This window comes from Epinephelus lanceolatus, chromosome 2 (genome assembly GCF_041903045.1).
Source record: "Epinephelus lanceolatus isolate andai-2023 chromosome 2, ASM4190304v1, whole genome shotgun sequence".
Taxonomy (NCBI): Eukaryota; Metazoa; Chordata; class Actinopteri; order Perciformes; family Serranidae; genus Epinephelus; species Epinephelus lanceolatus.
Genome location: NC_135735.1, coordinates 9,885,455 through 9,912,875, shown reverse-complemented (window position 1 = coordinate 9,912,875; position 27,421 = coordinate 9,885,455). Strand labels below are relative to the sequence as shown.

Here is a 27,421-nt window from a genome sequence, read left to right as displayed (position 1 = left end):
CAGTAGGAGACCTTATTTCCAGAAGAATCAGCTTGTTCTCCAGCTGCTTCATGTCTGCTGGTCATGTGGATGATTGGCCAGGAGAGGGCGACAGAGTCCTGCATTAAAAAATCTCCAGGCCTCCTTGATCACGCTCCCTGCTGTGTCATTGGACCAGAAAAGGATGTTTTAATCTTTAAAAATTAATAAAATCAAGCTGGCATAATTTCAAAAAGAAATTGCAAGTAATTCACATATTAAGTAACAAGAAAAAAGGTTTAATGCCACATAAAAACAAAGGAAACAGTGACATAAAATAAGAATAGTTATATACATTGTGACAAACCTGCACATTAAGTGGCAGAAAATGATAAATATACAATATATATGACAGACAAGACAAAGACAAGACAGGAAACAATGTGTGAACGGACAACTGACTCATAACTTATATAAATTTGTAATTTCTATTAATAAAGAGTGTAACTAGTGATGACTAGCAGAAGGATTTGACAGTGGGGATAAAGTTAAAACTAAATACTAAAGGCAGGAAAAATTCACAGGGCTTACAAAGGATTGTCCCCAGTAATGTACATATAAAACATGTCATCAGTGATGATCAGTGATGTTGTTAAAAGAGAGTGTATAAAAACACTCAATGATACATGTCCTGAAAACACAACAATAATACAAGAATTTTAATAGCCGACAAAATATAAATGCTTCAGACTTTATTGCACATCACAGTGTCCTTGTCTTAGAAACATGAGGGCTGACGACATATCTTCAAAGGGACGGAGCACTTCAATTTACAGAAATGACAGACACACAGAGAGAAATCCCAATAATAAACAGCTGCTCTTTTGTTGTGATTTTACCCTGAGCCTTAAATTAACTGCTGATTTACTTGATGGGAATGTCCACATTTTGTTTTAGTGTTGATCCCTGAATCCCACCAAGCCACTGCAGCCTGTAAATAAAGCCGTCAGGATGAATACAAAATGAAACTGTGCTTTATACAGAACATATGAGAGGTCGTATATATATGTTCTCAGCAGGGATATAGTATATGATGATCTGATGCTCGCATACAGTTTGTGTCTGCAGATGAAAACAGCAGAGAAAGGAAATGTTTTGCAGCATCCCCCCGTCTGAACACTCCGTATTGATTTCATGTCAATCCAAATGTTCTGTGTGAAAGTGACGTCAACCGACCTGTTTTCTCTCCATAAAGGGCAAATGGATGATTCTTTAGGGAATTATTTGATTCTTCTGAACAGTCTGTTGGTTTCACTTTTAACCCTCAAGATTTAAATGATCAGTTCTGTTAGTCAGCATCCATCGATGCATTAGAGTGTCTCTTTGAGGGTTGCAGCTGTTGTCACTGTCAGTTACCTGTGGTTGAGCTTTCTGATTTAGTGTAGAAAATGTCCAAAAACAATGAACACGTGAAGACATGATCATTTCTCAGTGCTCAAGGTGATGCGTTTAAATGTGTTGTGTTTGACCAATGATTTAAGCGAAACTTTACCCCGCAACCCTCTCACCTGTGGTGCTATTTATCAGTCTAGATTGTTTTGGTGTAAGTTGTCGAGTGTTGGAGATATCGGCTGTAGAGACGTCTGCCTTCTCTCCAATATAAATAACTACATGTCACTCAGCTTGTGGTGCTCAAGGTGCCAAATAAATACATCTGAAAAACTCAACAATGTCTCTTTCCAGAAATCATGACCCAGTTACTCAAGATAAACCACAGACCTTGTTGTGAGCAATTTCATGTGGGAACTATTTCTCTTTACCGCCACCTATTGTATCACCGTGCAGAAGGAAGCTACTCATAAAAATGAGGCTTGCGCTTGCAACAGTGCAAGATGCAAACATAAACGTCATCCTCCTCGGCTGAGCTGTAACGTTAATTAGCTCAGTGGTGCTAAGTGAGCTAGCAGTAGATGCACCATTCCTTCTGTGCGATGATTCGATTGGCAGGTGTAGTTTGGTTAAAAGAAAATCGTTCCCACATGAAACTGCTCACAACAAGGTCTGTGGATTATTGTGAGTAACCAGGTCATGATTTCTGGAAAGAGACACTGATGTTGAGTTTATCAAATGTATTTTTTGGCACTTTGAGCACCACAAGCTGAGTGCCATCTAGTTCCATTAAACTGGAGAGAAGGCAGACATCTCTACGGACAATATCTCCAACACTCTGCAGCTTGCACCAAAACAATCTTGACTGACAAACAGCACTACAGGTAAGAGGAAAAATGTGTTTTTGATTTTGGGGTGAACTGTCCCTTTAAAACCCAAATATATTCATTTTACAATGATGTATAACAGAAAAGCAGCAAATCCTCACATCCGAGAAACTAGAAACAGCTTTGCTTGGTAATTAATTATCAAAGTTATTGTCAGTTGATGATTCAGAGCTTTAGTGTTTTCGGGTCACATTACTTGCACGAGACTGCTAGAATATTTGGTGTTGACTCGCTTCATGTGGGCATGAAGTTGCCGAATCAATGAGTGAACTTCCGCTGGTACATCCTCAGCGTTATACGTCCCTGGAGGATCTCAATGCTGACTGGGTAACGTGCCGCGAATTGGTCGCTGAAGTTCAGATTTTCAACTCTCGCTAAAAAAGCAGATGACAAGAAATTGGGCCATGTGTGTCATTTGTGTCACCCAGTAGAAATTTGTGTCTTATCACGTCTTTGCATTGGCTTTACATGTGATTCACTCATGCAAATTGTTTTGTTTGTGCCCGCTGTGAACACAACATAAGTCTCTAACTACAGACTGCAACCAGCTGAAACTTCTCCTTTTTTAAATCAGCAGAGGCATGATGAGCAGACTCTGATTTAAACGGGTAAAAACACTGAATAAAGCAGTTTAGGTTAAAAAAAAAAACAAGTTTTTCCGACACTGCTCGTCACAGAGGGGCTGCCAACTACAGTGACCAACGCAAATGGCCCTATCTAGAGCCAGTGTTTGGTTTGGCTGCTCTGGGTTACTGTAGAAACATGGTGGTGAAACACGGTGATCTCCGTAGACGAGGACTTGCTTTGTAGTTAGATATAAATAGCTCAATGAGGGTAATAAAAACACAGCAATTCTTATTTCCAGGTGATTTTACACTTAAAACATTTATATTCCATTTCTGCCTCCAGTCTAAACTCATAGTATGCCATGCCGTCTTTTCTTAAAGAAAAAAGGGGAGCCATCACTCAGTGGAGGCGTATAAATGTGCCAGATGAAGCTGTCATTACATATTGCGTCAAAGACAATAACAAATCCTGTACCATAAATTAACTGTCCACAATATGGACAAACGTTTACAGTCTGCCACCAGCACAGTCACCACTACAATTAGGCAGCTGGTCGTACTGAGAACAGTCACTCAAGAGTCCCTGGAGGAGCCGTCACGGTTGGCTGAACAGAGCGTCTTACCAGCTTATGAGGGCGGAGTGTGGAGGTCAGCGTGATGCAAAGCAACACTAATGCAATGGTGCATTACAAATGAAAAGTTGGCATGAATTATTGATGTCAGCATCTGAGTTGGCGTACAGTGTCGGAGCGTTTGTTAACTTTGATTGGCCGCGGTGATAAATGACAGGTGCCCAGAGAGAAATGCATTCACTTCTTTATTATTCATAAGATGGGAATATTTTTTACATCTTATGCACAGCAGATACAAAGACAAACATGTTTCTAAACCACAAACTAAATTCCTCCATCGCTCTAAATCCTGCTTCCCATTTCAAAATGGCCCCCCAGAAGAAAACAACCCTTTACGTTTGTAGTCCAGTTTCACATTCTGAAAAGATCGTTTTACAGCAATCTCATTTTAGCAGAATGGCACAAGCCACGTTCAGAATACTTCCATTTTTGACAGATACCCATTTCCCCTTTAAACAAATTGCACTTTTTTCTTCTTTAAAACTACATCAACAAGATTATAGGATCAAAGTAACACCAAAAACACAAGAGACGACTAAACATCCAACTTATACAGGTTCATTATTTTAGTTGCACAAAAATGCATAAATATACATTACGCAAAAAAGTACAAAAATATTTGTACTTTCCTTTGCTCAAATAATGACAGACATTGATATGATCATAAGGACTGGGGTTGTCATAGAACGTAGGGATGCATTCACAAGGTCCATGCGAGATAAGCCATTTACACAACAGCCTAGCTTTCACAGAGGTAAGACCAAGGTTCTACAGGAAAACAAAACATGTCGCTGTCTAGGCCGAAAGGTAAAGAGGCAACACAAACACTAAGAAAATTAGGATACACAGAACTCTGCGTTCTAAATTCATGCCAAAAAGACTAACATGCAATGACTCTTAACGCTTCTAAACCTCCCGGGAGCAGCGGTAACTCCACGGGAGGACTAGCTTAACAACGGTTACTTCAATGAGTCAAATTTCCTCAGCAAATATGATCCGTAGAGTCTGAATAGGCTTTGCATGAGGTTGGTTTTTTTGAAGTGCTAAGATGGTACCGCAATAGTTGCCAAGGATAAGCTCAGATTGTCGACAGCAAGATGGTTTCAACTCAGACTCCCCCCCCACAGACAATCGGGAGGAGATATAAATACTGTTTGTTTATAATAATGCACATTTGTCCATTAAATAAACCTGATTAAATTAATGAAGAGCTTGGCAAACCTCACTTCAGCTGGACAAAGGTGTGGTTTCCAGAGGCCTGAAGGAAACAGGGAGAACGAGAGTTAGTCCAAACTAAACAAAAAACACTTTAAGGTCTGTTGTCTTTTGTCAAAAAATGCATGAAAAGATGAAAAATAAGTGTGTTAGTCCAACAACGCTTTGACTCCCTCAAAGTGGGGACTATTTTCAGCTGTGGATTAATACACATTTAGTGTGCTGCTAACTGTTTCGTGGCAGCAGGATGGTCACTAAGCATTTAATTCAAATTGCAATGCCAAGCTTCATCGTAATAAAGGAACACATCACCCAGTGAACACTTGTAAATGATTTAAATAATTTCTGAAAACTCAAGAGCTATATTAGAAAAATAAAATAAACAGCCTAAGGGCCTGTGTCCACATGGCGTTTTCTCAGTGGCAGCTTTTTTCCCCCCAGTCGTTCCCAATGATAAGAGAGCGTATGCAACTGCCTAGAGCAAAAGCGCTGCACTCAGCTGCTACGAAAACTTCTGATCTTTTCAGTGTCGTCACTGCAGCTGTTTTAGCTACTGTCTATCCTGAGCTAAATTAAAATACTGCAACAAAGACAGAAAAGCCCATTTTTGGAGCACATTGGCCGGCGGACACTGAGTGTTGCTGGTGAGCATTTTGCTTTTATCACCACACAAGTTGCAAGATGTGTAGTAAACCCTCTGTTAACGTAGCGTTACATTAGCTACCTAGTTTACATCAAACTCAAGATATTATCATAGAAACTAGGGAAGCCGGTATCCAATATGCCGATATGCAACGACTCATTTGACCGATAATCAATACTTATAGATACATTCACTTTTTTCCTCCACCTAATTTTAGTGATCAAGTCTCTTCTATGGTGGAATTATCATATTACATTATGCATGTGCACTCTTCGCATGACGGCCCACCAGCAGATTCATTGTGCAAAATAAGAAAAAGCATGTTGGCCGATTATGATAGTTTATTTTTAAAACCAATACTGGCCGATACCAATGACGTGATAATATTGTCACGTCATTGGCCGATACCAATGATGTGACGATATTATCATGCATCCCTAAAAGAAACAAATCCCACACAGTGCGTCATTTTTAAAAAAGCACCGGGAAGACTTTCTACATGAAGCGCTGAGATGAAATGCTACACCATGTGAACACGGGCCCTAAGAGGAATGGTCTGGTGATTGTCCTTGTCGATAAATCTCATAAAGAATAAAAACAACAGTGACTACATTTACAAGAACGCTGATATTCCAAATTTGATATGGGTCACGCAAACAGCATTTTACGTTTGGATATTCCGAATTAGGTTTTTTCAAATAAAGCATTTGTGATTGCGATGTGTGATATGCTGATATTATTCAGGTTTTAATGGCAAGGAAAGCTAACAAGTCTGCCACAAGTAGAGAACTCCAAAAAAATCCTATTGTTCTAGTATTCGAAGCTGCATGTAAATATTAGTGGAATATTCATTTATATTAGCCGCGTAAACTGCTTTTGGAATAAAGGGAAAAGACTGTATACTGTGCTGTAGTCAGTGATTTGATCCCAGCTGTATATCCAAGCCCTGATCTATATTCCCCTGTGCTTTAGAGCTTCGTTGTTAATACATCAATGAGCCACATTGTTGGTGACAGGTGACATGTTCTTTTATCACAATGAGCACAGGCACTGTAATTTCCCTTCCGTCCCATGTGCATTAATCCACAGCTGAAAACTGTCCCTAACAAATGCCCAATCAAATCCTGTTTGAGTAGCACTTGATAAAAACTACAGCGCCCAGCTGTTTAAGGAAAACATTTAGCATTAAAAAAAATTACAGTATATATTCATGCCTGTTTTCAAATATTTATTTTTGATAGGAACAATTTTGTGTAGGGTTGAGTGCCACGGACAAGTTGGACTAACACACTGTAAGTTTCAATCTTTTCATGGGATTTGATGACAATTTAAACAAAAAGAAATCTAGAATATCACCAGCCTCATCTTTTAACACCAAAACAGTTTTTGGTTTGTTCATGTTGAAACATTCTGCAGTTTTCAGACAAACACTGTTATTGTGCAGTTTGCATGACATCATCAGGTTAGCAGTTAGAAAAACACTGTGGTACCAAAGGTTACTCACTAAATATCTAACAAAACTGCCGGGACTTCCATCCAGGCTGGGAAGTCTCAGAGGGAGTAGGGTACCAACGCATCTGAAGAAACACAAACATAGTCATGTACAGCAGACCAGAACCAGGCCTCAGCTTCAATCCTCAGCTCTGCAGATTTTATCACACACTTTGGACAAGCAGGTTTGGGAGGACTGTCCCTTTAAGCCATGGGAATGTGGGTCACGTAGCTGCTCACAGAGGACAATGGTTCTCGAGTAATTAACAGGCATGGAAATGTGGAGCGCTGAACCTCTCCATGTGTTAAACATTTCCACGGGGCGAGAGCTGGTACCTTTTCATACCTGTGACTAAAACCTGCGGCAGAATTAGGCCTCACATTTCTACACACAGGGCAGAGGCCACAGCTGCTTAAACGGACAGGTCACCTCAAATCAAAAATACATGTTTTTCCTCTTACCTGTAGTGCTGCTCATCAAATCTAGATTGTTTTGGTGTGAGGTGCAGAGTGTTGGAGAGATCGCCTGCCTTCTCTCCGATATAATAGAACTAGATGGCACTTGGAAAAAACAACAAAGCTGCAAACGCTAATGTCTCTTTCCAGAAGTCATGACCCAGTTAGTCAAGATAATTCACAGAACTGGTTGTGAGCAGGTTCATGTAGGAACTGTTGTTGAGTTTTGGAAATGTATTTTTTTGGAGTGCCATCTAGTTCCATAATGTCAGAAGGTGGTCATCTCTACGGCCAGTATCTCCAACACCCGAGCTGGCTACCATCTAGGGCTGCCCCCTAAGAGTCGACCAAAAGGTCATTAGTTGATTAGATTTCATTGGTCGCTTATTTGCAGAAAACAAACGTGAAACTATCAGGAGCTGCGCCTTGACAAAATAAATTAAAACCTTTATGACTGGACCATGTGGGAATTTACTTTGAAAGGACAGACACAGGAAGTGTCCACGCTCAGCAGTCAGACAGGAGTCAGGTTAATTTCCAGGGCTGGTACCTGCGGTTATTCCACAGGCTAGTTAATAACATGCCGGGCAGGAAATCCAAAGTGTGGGATCATTTTGAGAAGGTGAAGGACGAACCCAAGGTGATACGTAAACTCATCTTCACTGGTCGACTACAAACATGACGTATCATCTGAAACATGGAAGTAGCTACATGCCCATTAGCCCACAGCATCATTAACAGGCGGCTCGCTCAGTGTGTGACGTGCACTTGTAGATAAAATATAGGCCTATATTAAAAGGGAAATTTCGGTTTATTTCAACCTGTCTCTTATCGTCCTAAATTTGTTTCAAGTGACTAGTGACATAAAAATAATAGTTAGCATGTTAGCCGTTAGCCTAGATACAGCCGGGGCGCATAGTAGCATCAGACCTGTTAAAACATAAGTGAACGGGCATACTTCAAGTGCAAAGTTAGTCCACTAAACAAGCTTTTTTTCCACAAAGACCGCCTCATATCGTTAGGATAAATGTCAGAGAACATATAGAAAACGACATGTAAACGTGTTGTCTTACCTTACCGGTGTGCTGCCATGTTTGTTTACCATTTAGCTCTGCTTTCCAAAGCGTGGCCAAAATATTGCGAGAACAAGCAGCGATCTCATACCGTGCCTGAAATCTCGCGAGAACAAGCAGCAACATCTGGAAGGCAGAACCGGACAGTAGCCTGAAAAGTTCATTCATTTATTTTATGAAAGATTTATAGAATAATGGCTGACTTTTTGCCAGACTTCAACTTTGTGGAGGAGGAATTTGATTTTGCAGAGTTTGATGGCCGCCCTTATTTATTTGAGCCAGAATACACTGACGAAGAGCTTCGTGAAATTGAAGAACGGAGGAGGAGAGAGAGAGAGGCACAACAGGTAGAGGACGAGAGAGGAGGAATGGCTGCTGCAAGGCTGCATAGCTCTGGAGATTGGTGGTGTACCTGTGAATGCTGTGCCCCAGTGCCCACAGAAGAGGAATGCCTCTGTTGCAAGGAATGGGACCGGTTGCAGCCTTATTTTCAAGGTCTGGATGTGACTGAGGATGAGACACCTCCACCTGGAGTAGTATCCAGCTGGGCTTTATCTAGAGCTCACGAGATTTCAGGCACGGTATGAGATCGCTGCTTGTTCTCGCGATATTTCGGCCGCGCTTTGGAAAGCAGAGCTAGATGGTAAACAAACATGGCAGCACACTGGCAAGGTAAGACAACACGTTTACATGTCGTTTTCTATATGTTCTGACATTTATCCTAAACAGTTGTTGTTTATTTCACCCTGTTGAAACAGAAATTTCCCTTTAATGAAGGTTCATTAGTACGGTTTTGTATTTCTCTGTAATGTAGCACAGTGTTAACAATGTTACTGATACTATTCTTTCTCACACCAACTCAAACCATTGTGTTGCCCCGCTCAAAATATATCATTTAATAATCAAATTAATATCGTAAACATGCGGGAGACTAGTTGACTAATGGCCGTAAATGATGACTGTTGGTCGACTAGGAAAATTCTTAGTTGAGGGCAGCCCTACTACCAATGTTGATATTTGGTTTGGCCAAAATTCAACGTCAGAACGTCTAACGGCAGCAATATTTTGTAACCCAAATATCATCTGTAACCAGAAGCAACCAAAATCCAGTCTTCCAAACATTTCATGTCAACGTCATCTTGATGTAAAACAACATTTAGTCAAGGTAGAGGGAAAAAAAAAACAATGGCTGACAAAATTTCATAATGTTATCGTCCACACATCGTGAAGTTCTAACAATATTTAAAATATTGCCAACCCACATTTAATGTCTGTCCAACGAAAGAGTCAAAACATCTCTCTGACATCATATTGACGTCCAGTGCCAGCTGGTACTCAACAGCTCACACCAAAACAATCTAGTTTGATAAACAGCACTACAGGTAAGAGGAAAAATATGACTTTGGGGTGAACCGTCTCTTTAATACACTCAGGAGGTTATCATCAGTTGTTTAAGAGACATTTGATGTTACACTGCTGTGTCACACAGTCAAACTAACGAGGTCGAGAGTCAGTGGGGAGAGAACTCGGGGCATTTTAGGGATCTTTCATCGGATTGCAATTAAAAAGGCCTTTCCCTCCTTTGTGTGGCTACGCAGTCAGCTTATGTTCCAACAGGAACGTGGACAGTAAGTTGGCACCTCCAGAGAAGGCCATCAGGTCTGACAATTTCTCCAAGCAAATACCTCACATTCCTGCGCCTCTTACGCCCCACAAAATGGTCTATGTAATAGCTGCCTACTTTGCAGTGTAGCACTCCCCTGTGCTCTTACATTGCAGGAAGAAGTTAGATCACAATGAACTTTAAATGACCCAACAAGAGAAGTATTTTCCATTTCTATTGTTACCAAAAGCCCTGCCCACTGCTTTGTAATTAGCTGCACTACTGCTGTAGCATTTCTGCTGCAATTAGCTTACAAAGTAAACACTCTGTACACTCATTTCTCTAGAAAGAAATAATGTTTTAAACGCATTTCAGACTGAAACACTGACAGTTAAATGTTAAAGCAAGTGAGCATGCAGTGCGTCTACTGTCTATATGCACACCTAGCACTTAGTCTTGGTTCAAAACTCCATCTTAAGGCTCAAATGTTTATTTTTCTAAAATGATTTGTGCTTCTTTAGTCCACGCCGTAGACCAAAACATGAGTATTTTATTAGTGAGCACTTTTAACCTCCAGCACACAGATGGGATAGTGATGCACGAGCTCCATTAAAGGAAAAATTTATACCTCAATGTCTGAGAGTGATCAACAAAAAGGAAGCAGTGAGCCAAAAGCAGCCAGATGACAACCACAAAGAGGGCTTTAAAGGAAGTGCGTGGTATTGTTACACTACAAAGAATGTACACACCACGTCCACTGAAGGCAAAACAGGAGTGAAGTCATTTTCCATTTCGAAATGACAAATCTTTATTACAATATAACTCAGGCTTTTAATTTCATTTGACTCTGTTTCACAACATTAAGACTGGGCACAAGTTGTGCAGCCAACAATTTGCAGAGAAGATATTTGTGGCTCCACAAATTGTGCTGTTATTGTAATACCTCAGAGGACCACTGGGACTGTTTCAGGAATCTTAAAGTCTGCTTTTAAAAGTGCACCATGTTGTCAAACAGCAGCAGTGCATCATTACCACTCTCATTTTATGATCGTACCTCGGTGCAGACATTAATGTGTCTCTACAAAGGTTCCCTGTGTTGTTAGAGCTGAATGTGTGCTACTTAAAAAGAATAGAAGATAAGAGAAACACACACCGGTTGGTCCCTCACCTGGGCGTGGAGGGCTGCAGCAGCGGCAGCGGCCGCGGGGTAAGTGAAGGCTGCGTGAGGGAGGCCTGGGGTCAGCTCCGTGGTATACAGGGGGTAAGGAGTCCAGGCATCCGGAGATGCTGGGATCAGTGCTGCCCCTGTTAGATCATCTGGGGAAGTACAGGGTGGGAGGAAACGTAAAGCTGACTGACCTACCCTTAAACATATAAACATGTAAAGACGCTAAACATTTTAAATGAAGAAGAAAATGTGTCGTCAAAACATGCTGCAAAAAAGAGGTTTGCTAACTGCTTTGTGTGACTTTATGTTTACTACTGATGAATCTTGAATTATCACTAAAGGAAAATAATGTACCCCTATAAAGTGCAGTCAGACCAGATTTCGCTGTACACATCACTATCACACACATTAAAATCGGCCGTGTTTTTGGCTTCACACAGAGTTCAATCTGACTAAACGTTGACACATGACACTGCAAAGTTTGCGAGCAGGTGGAGCTGATCCGAAAATACTAGCCCAGGGTTCCCACGGTCATGAAACTCATGGAGAAGTTATGAAATTAGAGTAACTGTTTTCCAGGTATGGAAGAAAAATGTTTTGGCCATTGTTTAAAATTTGTTCCCAACAATCTTCACATTCCATCAACATCTGTATGTGGGGCCCATATGGGTCGTGCATGGACAGAAATATGGGCCCTATGTGTCCACAGGTTCCACGTTGACCCTGTGCCAATTGCCCATATGGGTGAGTTTACCCAAGTGGCCAAGATAAGATGCCCATTTTAGGCCCATACCCACCTCATACCCAGGTAGCCCCAGCATAACCTATGTGGGGCCAAACTATGTGGGCACTGGACATGGGCCCGTGTGGAATCCATAGACAATCCCATATCGGGACAGTTTTTAACTCCCCACATACAAATGTTGGCTGGGGTTTCAATCATTAAGCAAAATAAGTTCCATGCATTACTAATTTAAAATCCAGGGCTGCACTGTTTGACTGCTGAATTAGTGCAGCAGCTAGTTGGGGGCGAGAATGTCTGACGTGCGAGTCAAGTTAGCAAACAGGAGGAGTGTGTTTAATAATGTACACTGAACAAAAATATAAACGCAACACTTTTGTTTTTGCTCCCATTTTTCATGAGCTGAACTCAAAGATCTAAAACATTTTCTACATACACAAAAGACCATTTCTCACAAATATTGTTCACAAATCTGTCTAAATCTGTGTTAGTGAGCACTTCTCCTTTGCCGAGATAATCCATCCCACCTCACAGGTGTGGCATATCAAGATGTTGATTAGACAGCATGATTATTGCACAGGTGTGCCTTAGGCTGGCCACAATAAAAGGCCACTCTGAAATGTTCAGTTTTATCACACAGCACAATGCCACAGATGTCGCAAGTTTTGAGGGAGCGTGCAATTGGCATGCTGACGGCAAAAGACAAGTGTCTGTCAATCTTGCGTTATAATGAAGCCGATTTGTGTACTTTTGAATCAATCAGAATTTACTTCAGAACCCCCACCACTAACTAGTGTTTTGGAGGTGTAACTGCAGAGCCGACAGACATCACCACACAAGTATAAATGCTCACAACTGCACAGGCTGCTTGTGTAGGCTCTGCGTGGAGCCGACACACCTATAAATCTGCCTTACTTCAAATCACATGTTGTCCGAGGTATCTGGGTTGTTTTAGACCTAAGTCATGGAAATAGGCTAAAATATTATGGAAATGTTTTGAACATGCATTGGTAAAAATGTGTGGGAACCCCGATGGTTATACTCCTATTTTATACCTGCATGGTGAAATCCAAGCAGCAAAGATGCAGCTGCAGTGACAGTACGAACAGAGACTGACCTTAGTGAGTAAAAAAAAATGCTGCAATTTACAATTTTGTGAACCGCTGCTTTCCCACAGTTTGTTTACAACCCTTCCTTGTGGTTTTCTGTCCTCCTCTGCTTGTAACCACAACACGAGTAATTTGCTCCAGTCGAAATCTGGTCTGAATGCAGCCTAACACTGTTGTCAACCATGGTCTGTCCCAAACTACTGAATCCAGCAGGTGTTTCTGCAGAGAGAGCTGCTGACTAAACCCTGTGAGAGAGTGGAATTTCCCAGCTGTACAGAAGCAAAGCGGCTGTCTGAAGAGTCGAGATGACACATGCATGTGGAGGTGAGTTAGTCCTTAATTTGTTAGATACAGTTTGTCTCTAATACCACAATATGCTAAGATAGATTTTTGTTTTTTTAAAGGGCAACAAGGACAATTGATTACTGGTGTTGCCAAGGTGAGAGTGGATGAGAGAGCCTAGAGTGGTGCAGCCGTACAACTTACATGGGTCCCGTGCAATGAAGTGTGCTCCTAGAGCAGGGTGGATATTTGTGGGGTTCGGTGTGGCCATCAGCTTACTCTTTGCCATCTTCGTGTTGGCTTTAGCAAACTCTAAGCGCAGGGTCTGGGGGCTTTCGGGGTCAAAACGGATACCCTGGGGGAGAGACGGAGGAGGGGGGACATAGTATCGTAAGGGAGGTGGGCTGAGTTTGAGGGGCAGAAGCTCAGTAGTCTCACGTGGCCTCCTTTCCTAAAGCTGTGTTTCAATACTCAGGGTGTATCCTTCATGCTTCCCATGAGATAAACACTGTCGTGAGAAGTTAAAAATATACTGTGTTCAAAAAAGGTCACGTCTTCACAAAAATAAAAAGGGCAGACTGAAGGATACACTCCGGAAATATTTCAACATGCTTGCATCTCTTTTTCCTTGTGACGAAATCAAGAGCCAGGAGGAGGAGGAGATGAGGAAAAGGGCCGAGACGTTTGAGTGTACTTCCTTTTTTAAGGTGGCTGAACCCTGCTTGTGTTCTTGTGCCCTAAGCGTTGTGCCCACATGCAGGTGAGTAGTATTTTGGTGTGTGTGTGTGTGTGTCTGTGTGTGTGATTGCTGGTGTGTCTAAGAGGTGATGCTCATAAGGAAGGCTAAGCTATGAGAGAGAAGTGTTAGATACTGCCAGATACGTGGGCTACTGGGTGACAAAATAAAGAGGTTACACTACTGAAGATGTGTCCAAGTAACACTACACATGTGGCTATAGATCAAAGTATTACAGTAAAGCAGTGATATGCAAAATAAGGAAAGCTATACCAGACTAAGAAGGGATGTGTATCAAGGTCAAAGTAAACTACCGTAAGGCTACGGGATTCTGGCCTCTTTCCAAAAATGGCCCTGCCATTGAATTATAAAAGACAAAATGGGTTGACTTTGAGAGATTTTATGGGAAAGAAGAATTTCTTTTTTTACAGCTCCCAATCACTTCTTTTTAGGTTCAAGCAAAGGTTAACACAAATCTAAAAAATACAAAGCAACTTATTTAAAGGAGGGTTTTAAATAAGGGGGGAAATCAAACAGCAAGAAAAGAAAACAATAAAAATAAGGCAATGCTTACATTTAGAGCATTTTTGGCAGCTTCAGCTCCAGAGCGACTGTCAAAGGTTACAAACCCAACAGGCTGGAAGGCAAAAAGGAAGAAACACACTGTGACACCAACAGGGGAGCATCTGACATGCAAGAAGCTGCATATTTTTGTCAAATATCACGTTGATTATAAGTGTGTGTGTGTGTGTGTGTGTGTGTATATATATATATATATATATATATATATATATATATATATATATATATATATATATATATATATATATATATATATATATATATATATATATATATATATATATCATAATAAAAAAAACCTGTGTCAAACAAAACAGCAAGAAAAGAGGACAATGTGTCCTTCTTTAAAGGTCCAGTGTGTAAGATTTAAGGGGATTTTAGTGAAATCCAGCAGTGAGGATTGCAGATCACAGCTAAAACTTCTCCCAGTTTGAATTCTTTCAGTGCTCATTGTTCAGTAGGTTTTTACCAGGTGCCGAATTAACCTTAGAGGTGTCTTCCTTTCCAAAATAAATGAACCAGGTGATTTAACTTGGTAAATCACTGCAGATGGGCCGCTGGTCAGTGGTGAAAAAAGTATTCAGTTCCTTTAAGTACAGTACGACTAGCAAACTGTGAAAATACGCCGTTACAAGTACAACCCTCTGAAACCTGGAGCGACATCACTCGTCTTGTGCTGCTTTCAGACACCTTTCACAAGTATTTAAACCTTTGAAACCTGAGTGCATTGGTGCAATTTCTTTGGAACACGTGGGGGAAAGGCAACGAGCAACTTGGTAAGAAATTTACTACAAACAACAAAAAAAAAAAAAACCCTGAAAATTATTTTTTTTAAACAATGGAAAAAAACCTGAGTAAACTGTATTTATTCATATTATTACTGCTATTTTTTGTTGTTATTTTTTCAGGTTTATTTATTTATTTATTTATTTTTTTTTTTTTTTACTTTTTTCTTGTTTTTAATTTTCTCTTTTTACTAATTTCTTGCTAATTTTTTGGGGTCATTTTATCTTTTGTTGCTGATTGCCTTCTTCCCGTGTTTTTAAAAGAAATCAAGCCAATTTGCTGAGGTTTCAAATAGTTAAGTAAAAGTAAGTAAGAAAAGTCAGGAAAGTGTACTTAAAAGTATTAATAGTGAAAGCAGATAATTCCTAAAAAAATAAAAAATAAAAAAACCTACAAATTCCAATGCAGAAAGTTTATTAAAAAAAGTAAAATATTGAAAATAAATTACAAAATGACTTATCAAAATGGCTGCCAATTAATTTTCTGTCAGTCTGCTAGTTGATTAATGGACAAATCATTTCAGCTGTACTTGTATAAATTGTAGGGGAGGTTTAATAATTTAAAACAAACCATCATAAAATATAAACCTCATGTTTTTTTATCCACAATCTTAATTTGTAAAGTAACTACAGCTGTCAGATAAATGTAGTGAAACAAGTTCATTACCCTCTGAAATGGAGACGAGTGGACGTATAAAGTGGCATGAAAAGAAAAGACTCAGGTAAAGTAAAAGTACCTCAAATTTGTGCTTAAGTAAACGCACTCAGTTACATTCCACCACTGCCATTAGCCCAGCACCTCCTAATGTGTGCTCACCTTTTTTCTCTGATAACTTAAGATCCAGACTTTCAGGAGGTTTTTACCAGGAGCTGAGTTATCAGCAGAGGTCTTCCTCTCCAAAACAAACAGACCAGGTTATTTAAACCGGTAAAACCACTGAATAAAGCAGTTTAATGGTTAATAAATCTATATCTTCCCAGCACTGCTCATTATGCAGGGGCTGCTAACTATGGTGGCAGACACGAAAACACAAATGGCCTAGCCATGCTGGGCTCCTGTGGAAACATGGCAGTGTAACATGGTGATCTCTGTAGATGGTAATGTAATTATAAACTAAAGAAAACACTTTTCATTTCTGCCAATATATCCCCCTAAATCCTACACACTGGACCTTTAATATCATAAAAATCATAATAGTTTGTCCTTTTTATGTCTTCAGCCAAATGTTAAAGTTACAAAATGTCTGCCTGGACATTTGTTTAGTATTTAAGTGGAGCATTAAAGCAGTTTCCTCCACTGATGGAGGGCGTCTCACCTGTTTTGATGTTAACTTAATCAGTGACCCTTCATAACCCTGCGGGGAAGAAAGATAGCCAATTATCCACTCTGGAGTCACATGCAGGAAGTCAGGCGTGAACGCGTCTCGCTATATCAAGAGAAACCTGCCTGTGTGCACCTTCAGTTTGAGCTCAACAGCAGGCCGTCACAGATCCTTCTGTGGCAGTGTTACAGTCATTGTGACAAAATAAAGAGAAACATGCCAACAAATGCAGCTTTCTATGACTGTACAGATAAAAACCCTGATATCCTGAGAGCTAAGAATAAGAAAATGAAGACCAGGTTTAGTTTAAAAAAAAGGAGGCAAGCACATGTTATCAGATGTGTGAGGGTTTGCTCTCTTTCGCAGAAGTCTGAGCCTAGATTAGGCATGACTTCCAAACACAGCCACTGGTTATAAACCAGGTTAAAAACAGCACAGGGGTTGGTAAAAGCAGGAGCAAATTCCTGAGAAATGACGGGGAATCTTGCCTGACCAGAGTATTGATAGATGGGATCTCTCCTGATCCTGATTTACAGCCATGGAAAATTAAACAACTTTCACTGGCTGTCATAAATCCTTAGCAACAATCCGAACCAGATTCAGCTTCAGTAATTCAGAGGAGAAAAACAAGACGTAGAATTGAGTCAATATTAAAGATTTCTCTTTTTTTTAAAAAAAAGATTGAAATTTGGATTAAATTTAAACCTTGAGTGATTCAGACTGAGCCCTGTTTACACACACTGTTTGCCTTCTGCAGAAGCAAAGGGCAAAAAGTAAAACAGTGCCTTGAGAAAACATCTCAGTGGTTTCACAATGTCTCAATGCTACGAGAGGAAATAAAAAAAAATTTCCCTACACGGTGGGCAAGCTGGGTCACGGAGAGGGTTGGTTGGCCAATCGCGAGGGCTACTCATTTACACATTCCACAAGATCATCCATGTGCGAGGGATACCACTTCCAATTTGGTTAGTTAGGACACGGGGTGGGAGGGGTGTTTATGGAGTCCGGTCAAAAAAACAGAGCAACAATGATGTGGCCTCATTTCCATATATGCAAATATCTGGACGTCCATTAACAGGAGAGGATTGTTTGATTCAGCTAAAGAGGAGCTCTGATGAACTGAGTGTGAGCGACAGCCGGTGACATCACTGCGTCATGGAAAGTGGTTTTAAAAGGACAACCTGCATACTGTTACAGTTGCTTCAATAAAATGTTTAAACTCCCAAAGGCCTTCATCTATGCGCAGATAATCCTTTCAGAGACTCTTTCCACGACTTGTTTCCAGCAGCTGGCACACAGCAGCTACCTTTGCTTTATTTTTAAGAAGAGGGGAGAAGTCAAGTCTGTTTAGTCATTTAGAAACCTCAACAACACACAACACCTTCACTCTTTAAAAACATGACACATTGTCGCCTACCTTAAAAGGTCTGAAGAGAAGGTAAAGTTCCCGTGGTTTGATATCGACAGGTAGGCCACTGACAAACAGCGTTCGTACCTGCAAACACAAAGCAAAGCTGCATGTGGTCACCTGGAAATATTCTGCCTTTTTATTTGGTGTCTTCGATCTCCAGACAGCAGCAGCATGTGTGATAAGAACTGAGTTGCACAAAAAGATTTAGAAAGGCTTGGCCGAGGTCCCGACGTCTCTCATTCCTCCTTAATAACTAACACACATACTGTATGGATGGATATTTACAGGGGAGCTCTGCGTGCAGTGTGCTGTGGAACACAAGACAGAATAAACACAAGAAATGTTTTATTTCTGACGAAGACCTCAGCGTGATGAGTGAATGTCACGACACCAAAAACACAACAGTGTGGAGCTGACAAATTAATTCATCTGCAAAGGTCGTGTCAACTGTTGGTCAGTTGTTCCCAAACTGAAGTGTCACTGCAGATTCAATCCTTAAAGCTACAGGTTCACAACTTTTTTGGGCTTGTGACCCTTAAAGGCAAGACACCCAGGGTTAAAACAGAAACAGTGATGTGTTAAACACTCTGTTGTGTAACGCAGGTGCACGACAGGGTTTAATTCAGTTCAGTTCAAAGGGGATTTACAGGTGTGGGAAACATGTTACATTGCCAATACAGTTAGTAAAGATCTGCTAACGTTTGGTTTATTTACATGTCGCAGCTGATTGTGTAACACCTCTGACACACCTAGCAAATCAGAGAAAATGTACCTTAAAGCCTGTTGCACACTGATTTAAGGAAACATGTCGTTCAACTGGACACTGTAGCAGAACAGTGCACAGTGTTATGAGATTAAACACGCGTCAGTTTGTTCATGCGCTGGAAGATTTTGGTCAATTTGCTTCCATAACATGACTTATTTCAGACAAGTGGAAAGAAAATCTCTAAAATACACATTCAGGTTTTTATTTTAGTTCTTATTGCTGTTGTGGAAATGTATTCAACAAGCACATATGTACTTAGATTCTTTTTTGCATATTAAAACATAAAATTTCAAAAAACATCATCATCACAAAAAATAGTCATCTTAATGTAAGTAGTCAGCTGAGGACGTGTCATGGTGATGTCCACAAGTTAAAAGTTTTACCTTAGCATTTTATTTTTTTGCCTTTAAAGTGTATGGACTTTTACAATACATATCTTTTAAGGCTGTTTTCTCAAAATAAGTGGTGTCTCACACTCCGAGCCAAAAATGTCCACTTCAGCGGCACTTGTATACACAAATCTTTCCAGTTTTATGGCTGTTGACAGTATTTTCTGATTTGTGGAGTGATATCCAAAATTCCCTCCGTAAAAACATTTGATAACTAAAATAAGAATTTTGAACCTGCTTTATCCAGTGTTCAGATTTCTGTTCAGGAAATAGATGAAGCTAGAATATAGAATAGAAGCTTGTAATACAAAAAATACTTGTCTTAACTGCAAGTAATCAGCTGGAGAAGCTACATGATATCTGTTAATTAAAAATGTTACCCACTTCATCTCCTTAAAAAAAATAAATAAATAAAGATGTTCTAAAACTATTTTTTCCTCCCCGATACCGATTTCAAAACTTGAACTTGCAGATCAGCTGATACAAAGTACTGATGCAATACCAGTGCATTAAAAAAGAAATGATCAGCTGTATACGACTGACGCTGTACGGATGTGAAATGATTGCCATCATTGTGTGGCAGAACTCAGGTTAAACTCTAAACTGCTGGGACCAGTGTCACATTCAGCTCTGAACACTAACATCACACCATTTACTGGAAATCAGTTCTTCTTTGCTGCTCTAAAAACGGTAGCTGCCAGTGGCTGCAGAGCGCAACTCTGTGTAGCTACTGTTGTAGAGCAGTGAAGAAGAACTGATTTCTGGGAAATGCTTGTGAAGTTTATTAACAAATTACGTGGTATCAGATCGGTGCACGGACTTGCACACTTGCCGAATCCTGATCCAGCATTTTAGGCAGCATCAGAGAAACTCGGATCAACTGTGCTGAAAACTAAACGTCTCTTTGCGACCCCTCGTCAGTTTGCACGTGTTGTGAGTAGATCGACCAAAGTGTGATTAATCCCTCCAAGACTGAAAGAAGCAAAGTATCCAGTGATGAATAAACCCTACAAATACAGCAGGAGGTTTTTTTCCCTGCTTTAATTTTTAACCATCTGGTGACCCCTCAGATTTATCAAGTGACTCCTTGGCTGGGTCCTGACCACGAGTGGATTAAGAGAAAGTGGGCCTCTGGGCACATATGCAAAAGGGCCAACATGTCTCTGACACTGGAGCAAAACAACACTGTCCTGGTTTTGCCTCTGTTGTTGTTGTTTTGTGTCTCTTTGTCGTCGTTATGCATCGTTTTGTGGTTTTGTGTCTCTGAGGTCATTTAGAGTCTCTTCCTGGTGACATGTTAATCTGAGTGACATTTTGCAGGAGGCCAGGGGGGCCCCCTGACACTCTGGGGCCCTGGGCATGTGTCTGGCAGGCCCCTTCATTAATCCATCAATGCTTCTGAGGTTGGGAATCACTGCTTTAAACCCTTGTCAGAACAAAATAGGATTTAATATTTGTCTCATCAAAAGATCAACAGCTTCTTCTTACTGCTGAGGAGCTGTCTCTGACTAGCTGCAGATTAACTTGTGAAATTTCTTATCTTTGGACAACTGTTTTATTGTTTTTACTATTTTAACTTGCACTCACACATCTTAATAAATGTATTTTTGCAGTGTCTTGAATGTTGCACCTTGATCCAAGAGAAAAGGCTCTGTCATTCTGCCTCGCACAGAGATGTACAGTAAAATGACTTATCTGAAACCTGTGATCCTCCAACATGTTACAGTCTAAACGAAGAACATAAGCTGCTCTTCATCCTGCTGGGGTGCCTCGGATCCCTCTTCAAGGACCCCTGGACTTGCCCTGACCGGACACTAAGAGGCGATGCTGTGTACAGTGCGGTGCAGCCGGGGGAATAAACAGTGCAGTGCGAGGCCCATTAGTTCCCAGCCGGTGGGGAGGCCCTCAGTACAATGGGGCTGCCAGACGAACAGCACTGGACAACAGCGCACAGCGTGACACCATTTCCTTCCTCTGACCCGTGGCCCCAACCCTGCCGGCCCTCCGGCATTTTTCAGGTGCCGCACAGCAGCAATTCTCAGCCCTTTACAAGTCAACACATACAGTGAGTGGAGGCCGGCTCAGCTGGACACAAACTCAATGGAGATGTTTTAATTTGAGTGTCGGCTCCTCATTGACTGACGTATACACCTGTAGTGTTTAATAAAACCTGAATTACATCTCATATATTTAGGTCATTTATTTCTACAAACAAACAGCACCACTGACGCCTGACATGATTCTGTATCTTGATGATTTAACACCTCTAAACACACTTTTTTTTAGGGATTTCAAATAAATGTCCGTCCTGTTTGTTTAATCTTTGCTCTTAATTACAAGGCGATAAAAACACAAAAAGGAAATCAGGCTAAGAAAAGTCAAGTGGCCACACGTGGCTTTGTTGGAAGATAATGGGAACAAAGGAGGACCAACAAAAGGCCCAGCACTCCCCTCAGTGTCTCTCCATAAGGAGTCATTAAAGAGGAAATATAGCTGGGGCCACACACAACTGAGGCGAGGCAGCTGGAAAGAGTCGATACGGTTTATTTTGGAGGCCATTTGAAAATAATGGCATTTGTAATATTTTGATTCTAAATATATTTAAACCTACAAATTGCAGCTAAGGATCTTAACTGTTTTATTTTAATTTATTTTAGGCTCCCGTTTCATGATGACCTGCAGTTGGTGTGACGCATCTTATTTTGTTTGGCACCTAAATGCAAAACAATGGCACAGTCACAAAGTCTGGATTCTCAGGAAGGGTGGAGAAAAAATATGGTAAATAAATGGATATTTGGAAGATTAAAAAGCCATATATTGTACCATGGACTTTTACATTGAGTGAGCTGGCCTGTCGTTTTTGTCCTCAATGAGCAGCTGATTTTTTTTTTTTTTTTTTTTTTACAATGAACTAGGCTACACAGTGCTTCAACCCTGTAGAGCACTTCCTATTTTATTCCTCATAAAAGGCCATATATATATTTAATTTATAGCATTTTTTTCTCCAATCCAGATGGGCTCACTGACTTTACTCATTTGCAGTTTTTCTTTTTAATAAATTACATTTTTTTGGATTAAATCTTTTTTTCCCAACTCACATGTGAAGCTAAATTAAAGCCTTCTCCTTTTTTTTTAGCAGTATGGGTCTCAAGAAAATAATGTTAAAAACAAAAACTAGCTTTTTAATAAAATATGTTTAAAAATAAAGGAAAGATGCATTAAAAATAAAAATACATGAAAAATGCATGGTTTAGAGCTTAATTGTTTCAGTGCAGTGATTATTTCACACCTGCTGACAGTTTAATCAGTAAAGAAAACTGACGTCACTGGGAGTTTTAAGGAGAAAGAAATGCGTGTTTAAATTACATTTTGGAGGATATTCCTACTGGAAGTGGTTTCTCCCCTTTAAACTGCCTTACTTCCTTTTAAACCGTTTCAAGGGGGCGAAAAAAGTCACAGTGAGCTGAAGGAATTTCCCCCAACACACACACACACACACACACACACACTCACACACACACACACATGTGCGTGTGTATTTGAGGCCGGAAACATAATTTTATTCGCTTGTCAGTGAACATGAACACACCGGGGTCACAGTCCGGAGCTGCTTGGAAATCAAACTTTGCCCAAACTCACCTCCTCTTCGATGGAGACGTTGTTATTCGGCTCTGCGTCAGCTTTGAGACTCATGTTGGCGCTCGCTTCAGCGGCTGCTGCTGCTGCTGCACACAGGATCAAGTTCTTCCTCGTCGAGTGATATTTCCCCCAAGTGCGTCTGAAGCTGCTGTGAAAGTCCGGGTGGCGTCTGAACTTGAGGAGAGAAGATGTGCCGAGGTGAGGTCGTGCGGACGAGGACGGCGAGGAGGTATCCGAGGATATCTTAGAAGTAGTAGTAGTAGTATTGCGAGAGAGAATCATTCATAAAAGGGAGGGAAAGGAAAGAAAAGAAACACAGACACGCGCTAAAACTAAAGGTGAGAAGGTGGATTAGTGCTCCGTGTGTGAGGGTGAAAGATGTGGGGGGAAAGAAGTGCGCGTAAAAAACTGGAGTCCTCTGCGCTCACATCAATGCCCTCAGCTGTGGGACTGTGCGGAGGAAGAACAAGTAAACTTTTCTCATTGGAGCGCGTCTCTCTCTCCTCCTGTCCGTGAGCGAGGCGAGCCCCCCCCCTCCTCCTCCTCCTCTTCCTCCTCCTCCTCCTCCACTCTCCCATCCACCACCTCCTCCTCCTGCTTTTCAATTAGGTCATCAATTATGTTGGAGTCTGCTGTGAGCCGTAATCAGGCTGCAGATCCGCCTCAGCTGTTGCAGGAAGGCCCGGCCCCTCCGCCGCCGCATCACCGTTTCTATGGGACCCACAGAGCCAATAGTCACTTATCCCAAACCTCTCCTGTTTGCATCAACCTTTAATGAAAAATGTTTTTTATTTTTGTTTGTTTTTGTCGTGTTTTTTTTGTGTGACGTCCAACTCTTTCCCTCGCAAAAAGGGAAACAATAAAAAAAAAGGTACAAAATAGGCCTCTTGGATCTTCTACTGTTTCTGTGACACTGATACCAAGGCCATATGGATTCTTTTAGCATGGGGGGCATATAAAATGGTGGGTTTGGGGTCCTTGTCCGTAAAATTTTGAGCATCAAACAAACAAAATTAAATAACAAATTAATATCAATAGTCATCCTTTACATTTTTATCACTTTGATGTAAAGTAATGAAATGTGTTGCTTAAATAAAATTGCCTTAAACTGCCCTTTAAATAGCCCTTACATTTTTGTTATCAAGTGTGTGGTCATAAATGTTTTACCAAAGAATATAAAGAGTCGAGGGCATAGATTTCTGAGGGGAGAGACACATGAAATTTGGGGTGAAGGGGTCCTCTGGGAGAAAAGTTTTGAGCATCAAACACTCAATTTCCTGCATTCTGGTGAATTTTTATGCACCAGTTTGTGTCTTTTCTGCATCAATGTATGACATCGATGAATTTAACAAATCCATGTGCATTTTACAAATGTACATGTAAATATTGAGAGGGTACCCCGTAATCCACACCTCAAATCAACTCAAACTCAACTCAGATTTATTTATAAAGCACATTTAAAAGCAGCTCATGTCACCAAAGTGCTGTACAGAAGGAATAAAATGCTAACATAATTGTCAGGTACACAGCTCACCCATTTAGAGACACAACAGGTCAGGTATGCATCAGGGATAAGCCACATTGGAGGACTCAAATGCTAATAAATCAAAGTAGGTTTTAAGCCTGGACTTCAACGAGTCAATGGTGGGAGCAGATCTGATTGGGAGGGGGATGCTGTTCCACAGTTTGGGGGCAGACACACCTATGTTTGACAACACATTGAATTTATTTCCATTTATTTTTATCCTTTACGTGTTTTGGGAAAAACACTTATGACCTCTCACTAAATACAAAAAAAAAATAATAAAAATGAATGGCTATCTGATATATGCAACACATGTCATTACAGGTAAATGTGCTTTACGTCAAATGTCAGGGAGAAATCAGGGGACATGTCCCCCTCAGTATTTACAACATGTGCATTTGTCCGTCCCAGTAACAGCATCGAAGCATCAGAGGACTTCTGACAAAATGAATGACATTAATGCCACACACTGAGGCAGGAAAAGCACAAAGTGGTAAAAATAAACCAGAATACAGGAAATTAAATAGAATTAAAAATTAAAGCAGCAGCGGCAAAATTAAAGACATTTACACTGTACATTTATGCAGGAAATAAAGTGTTTGACGCTCAAAATTTCCTGGGGGAGAACCCCAAAATCTGAATTTCAAATTCATTTATTTATTATAAATATTATATTTATTATAAATAAATTATTATTTTTTACTTAGTATTTACCATATATCTTGTATAATATTTATCATATATCTTAAACATATAGATATGAATGTGTATGTGGTCGTGAGAATGATGCAAAGAGCTTATCAGTGAATATGGGAGTGCACACTTGTGCATGTGTGCATGTTCATATGCTGCTGAACTGGATTGCTTCAACAAATGTTCACTGTATAACACATAATGACAATAATCTATCTATCTATCTATCTATCTATCTAGTAAAACAATATGTTGTACAGCAATCTTCATTTAGTACTGGTCAATTTTCTGTTATGCAGTAGCACTTTATCTAATATGCACTAGCACTTTATAAGGGCATTGTGCAATTTAGATTTGTATTTATTTAAATCTGTGCAATACATATTTTATCTATGCAACAGCACTTTATTTACATGCACCAGCACTTTATGGTAAGCACTTTCCTTTTTTGCACACTAGCTCGAATGGTCTCTGTACTCTGTTCTGTGTACTTGTATTGTATATGTCTTGAATGATCCGTGTACTTGTATTGTGTATGTTCTGTTCCTTTTCTTTTTTCTCTTTTTCTATTTTACCTGATGTAATATCAACCTGCCAAGGGACTACAGATGGAAACTAGCCTATGGCTATAAGCTGGCATATTTCCATGTATATGTTCATTAATATGCACTGTCCCTTTTTAAATAAATAAACTGAAATTGAAATTGAAATTTAAGATATTTAAATTTGTTTAGAAGAGCTTCACCTTCACAATGCTCAGGGAAATCTCTCTCTGTCTCTCACATAGGTGTAGATTTTGGGGGACAACACAGGGGACGTGTCCCCACAATAAAAACATGAAAGTAGAGAGGCCTTTTATTTTGACAGAGTTAATGACATTTATATTATAAACTGATGCAGAAAAGACACAAACTGGTGCAAAAAAATTCTGCCGGAGGACCCCTTAACCCCAAATTTCATGTGTCCCTCCCCTCAGTGTTGAAACAAAACCTAGGCCCTTGACTTTTTATATTCTTTAGTGAAACATGTATGACCACACACATAATAACGAAAATGTAAGGGCTATTTAAAGGGCAGTTTAAGGCAATTTTATTTATGCAACACATTTCATTAATGTGTTTTACATCAAAGTCATACAGCAATACAAATTCAAAGGATCACTGTTGATATATTCATTTACATTAGGGCTGAATTATTCTAGTGAGTGTCTATCAGAGGGTTTTGCTTATGTGTTTAGTAGAAGAATATACCATACAGCTATTTGAATTTGTTTTAATAGAGCTTCATCTTGATAATGCTTTAGGAAATCTCTGTCTCTCCCACATAGGGAAATAGACTGTTTCCCCAATAAAAACATGAAAGACTTTTATTTTGACACAGTTAATAACCCCCATAAGAACATTTAAGTAACAGAGTTCTTTTATTTTTACAAAATTAAAGACATTTACACCACAAACTGATGACAGAAAAGACAAAAACTGGTTCATAAAAATTGAAAAATTCATTAAAGAATGCAGAAAATTAAATGCCTGATAACATTTTTCTGGTGGTGTTATTACAAATGTAAATAAATACATCCAATAATAATAATATTAATAATGAATTATGCCTGTGTGTGTGTTTCAATGGCTCGTATCCAGGCTGATGTAAGAGTGGCGTGGGTGGAGACACGGCCTGTGCTGCGTATTGAGGCTCGGCCCTGGACACGAGCCCAGCATGCAGTGCGTTTCCTCATAACAAGGCAGCTCTCAAAGGCCACAGAGTTTCCTGACTTTGTATAGGAACACAATCAGGCCTGCAGGGCGAGGAGGGGGGCGTGGGTGGGGGTCGGCCGAGTGGACGGACGTATTCTCACTACTTCTGCAGTGGTGTGGTCTAAAAATAGTGAAGCTCTGCTGTGCTTCCAGTGTGTTTCTGTACACACCGAACCCATGTGGTAAATATATGTACAAATACACACCTACACAGAGACGGAGACAGAGACAGAGACGGAGACGGAGACAGAGACAGAGACAGAGAGATCTAGTCAGGCCATGAGAGGAGACACAAACACGTTAGTACAAATTAACAGTGAGAAATAATGTGTATTTATCTCAGTATTGGTGACGTCTCATTATATTTCAGTGCAGCAGGAACTTAGTTAATGATGAAGCACTGATTATAAACAGTTGAGCTGAAAGGATAATCTAATAATCGATAATAATTTAGGTCATTTTTCACTGGGTCCTGCTTCTCAAGTGAACATATTTCTCCATCTTAAATCATTGCTAACTGGATATCTTTTTGATTTGGACTCTTAATCGGACAAAACAAGATATTTTCACAACAGTTTAATGAATCGATAAATGTTTGAGATAAA

At 40.1% G+C, this 27,421-nt stretch overlaps 1 protein-coding gene across 4 annotated transcripts; it reads right to left on the bottom strand.

Moving 5' to 3' along the window:
• Window positions 1-3,604: 3,604 nt before the first annotated feature.
• On the bottom strand, window positions 3,605-23,395 carry LOC117254744 (RNA-binding protein, mRNA-processing factor 2a). 4 transcript variants are annotated; one of them, XM_033623143.2, is made up of 8 exons: window positions 22,845-23,392; window positions 18,057-18,134; window positions 16,634-16,672; window positions 14,525-14,587; window positions 13,419-13,569; window positions 11,067-11,230; window positions 6,795-6,867; window positions 3,605-4,690 (listed from the first exon to the last, which is right to left on the bottom strand). In XM_033623143.2, the coding sequence occupies exons 1-7, from the start codon at window positions 23,124-23,126 to the stop codon at window positions 6,802-6,804; spliced, it is 843 nt and encodes a 280-aa protein (XP_033479034.1). In that variant the 5' UTR covers window positions 23,127-23,392; the 3' UTR covers window positions 3,605-4,690; window positions 6,795-6,801. The 4 variants fall into 4 exon arrangements, with proteins under 4 accessions (XP_033479034.1, XP_033479042.1, XP_033479050.1 ...); XM_033623151.2 differs by having other exon boundaries at window positions 11,082-11,230; XM_033623159.2 differs by lacking the exon at window positions 6,795-6,867 and having other exon boundaries at window positions 22,845-23,395.
• Window positions 23,396-27,421: the final 4,026 nt, after the last annotated feature.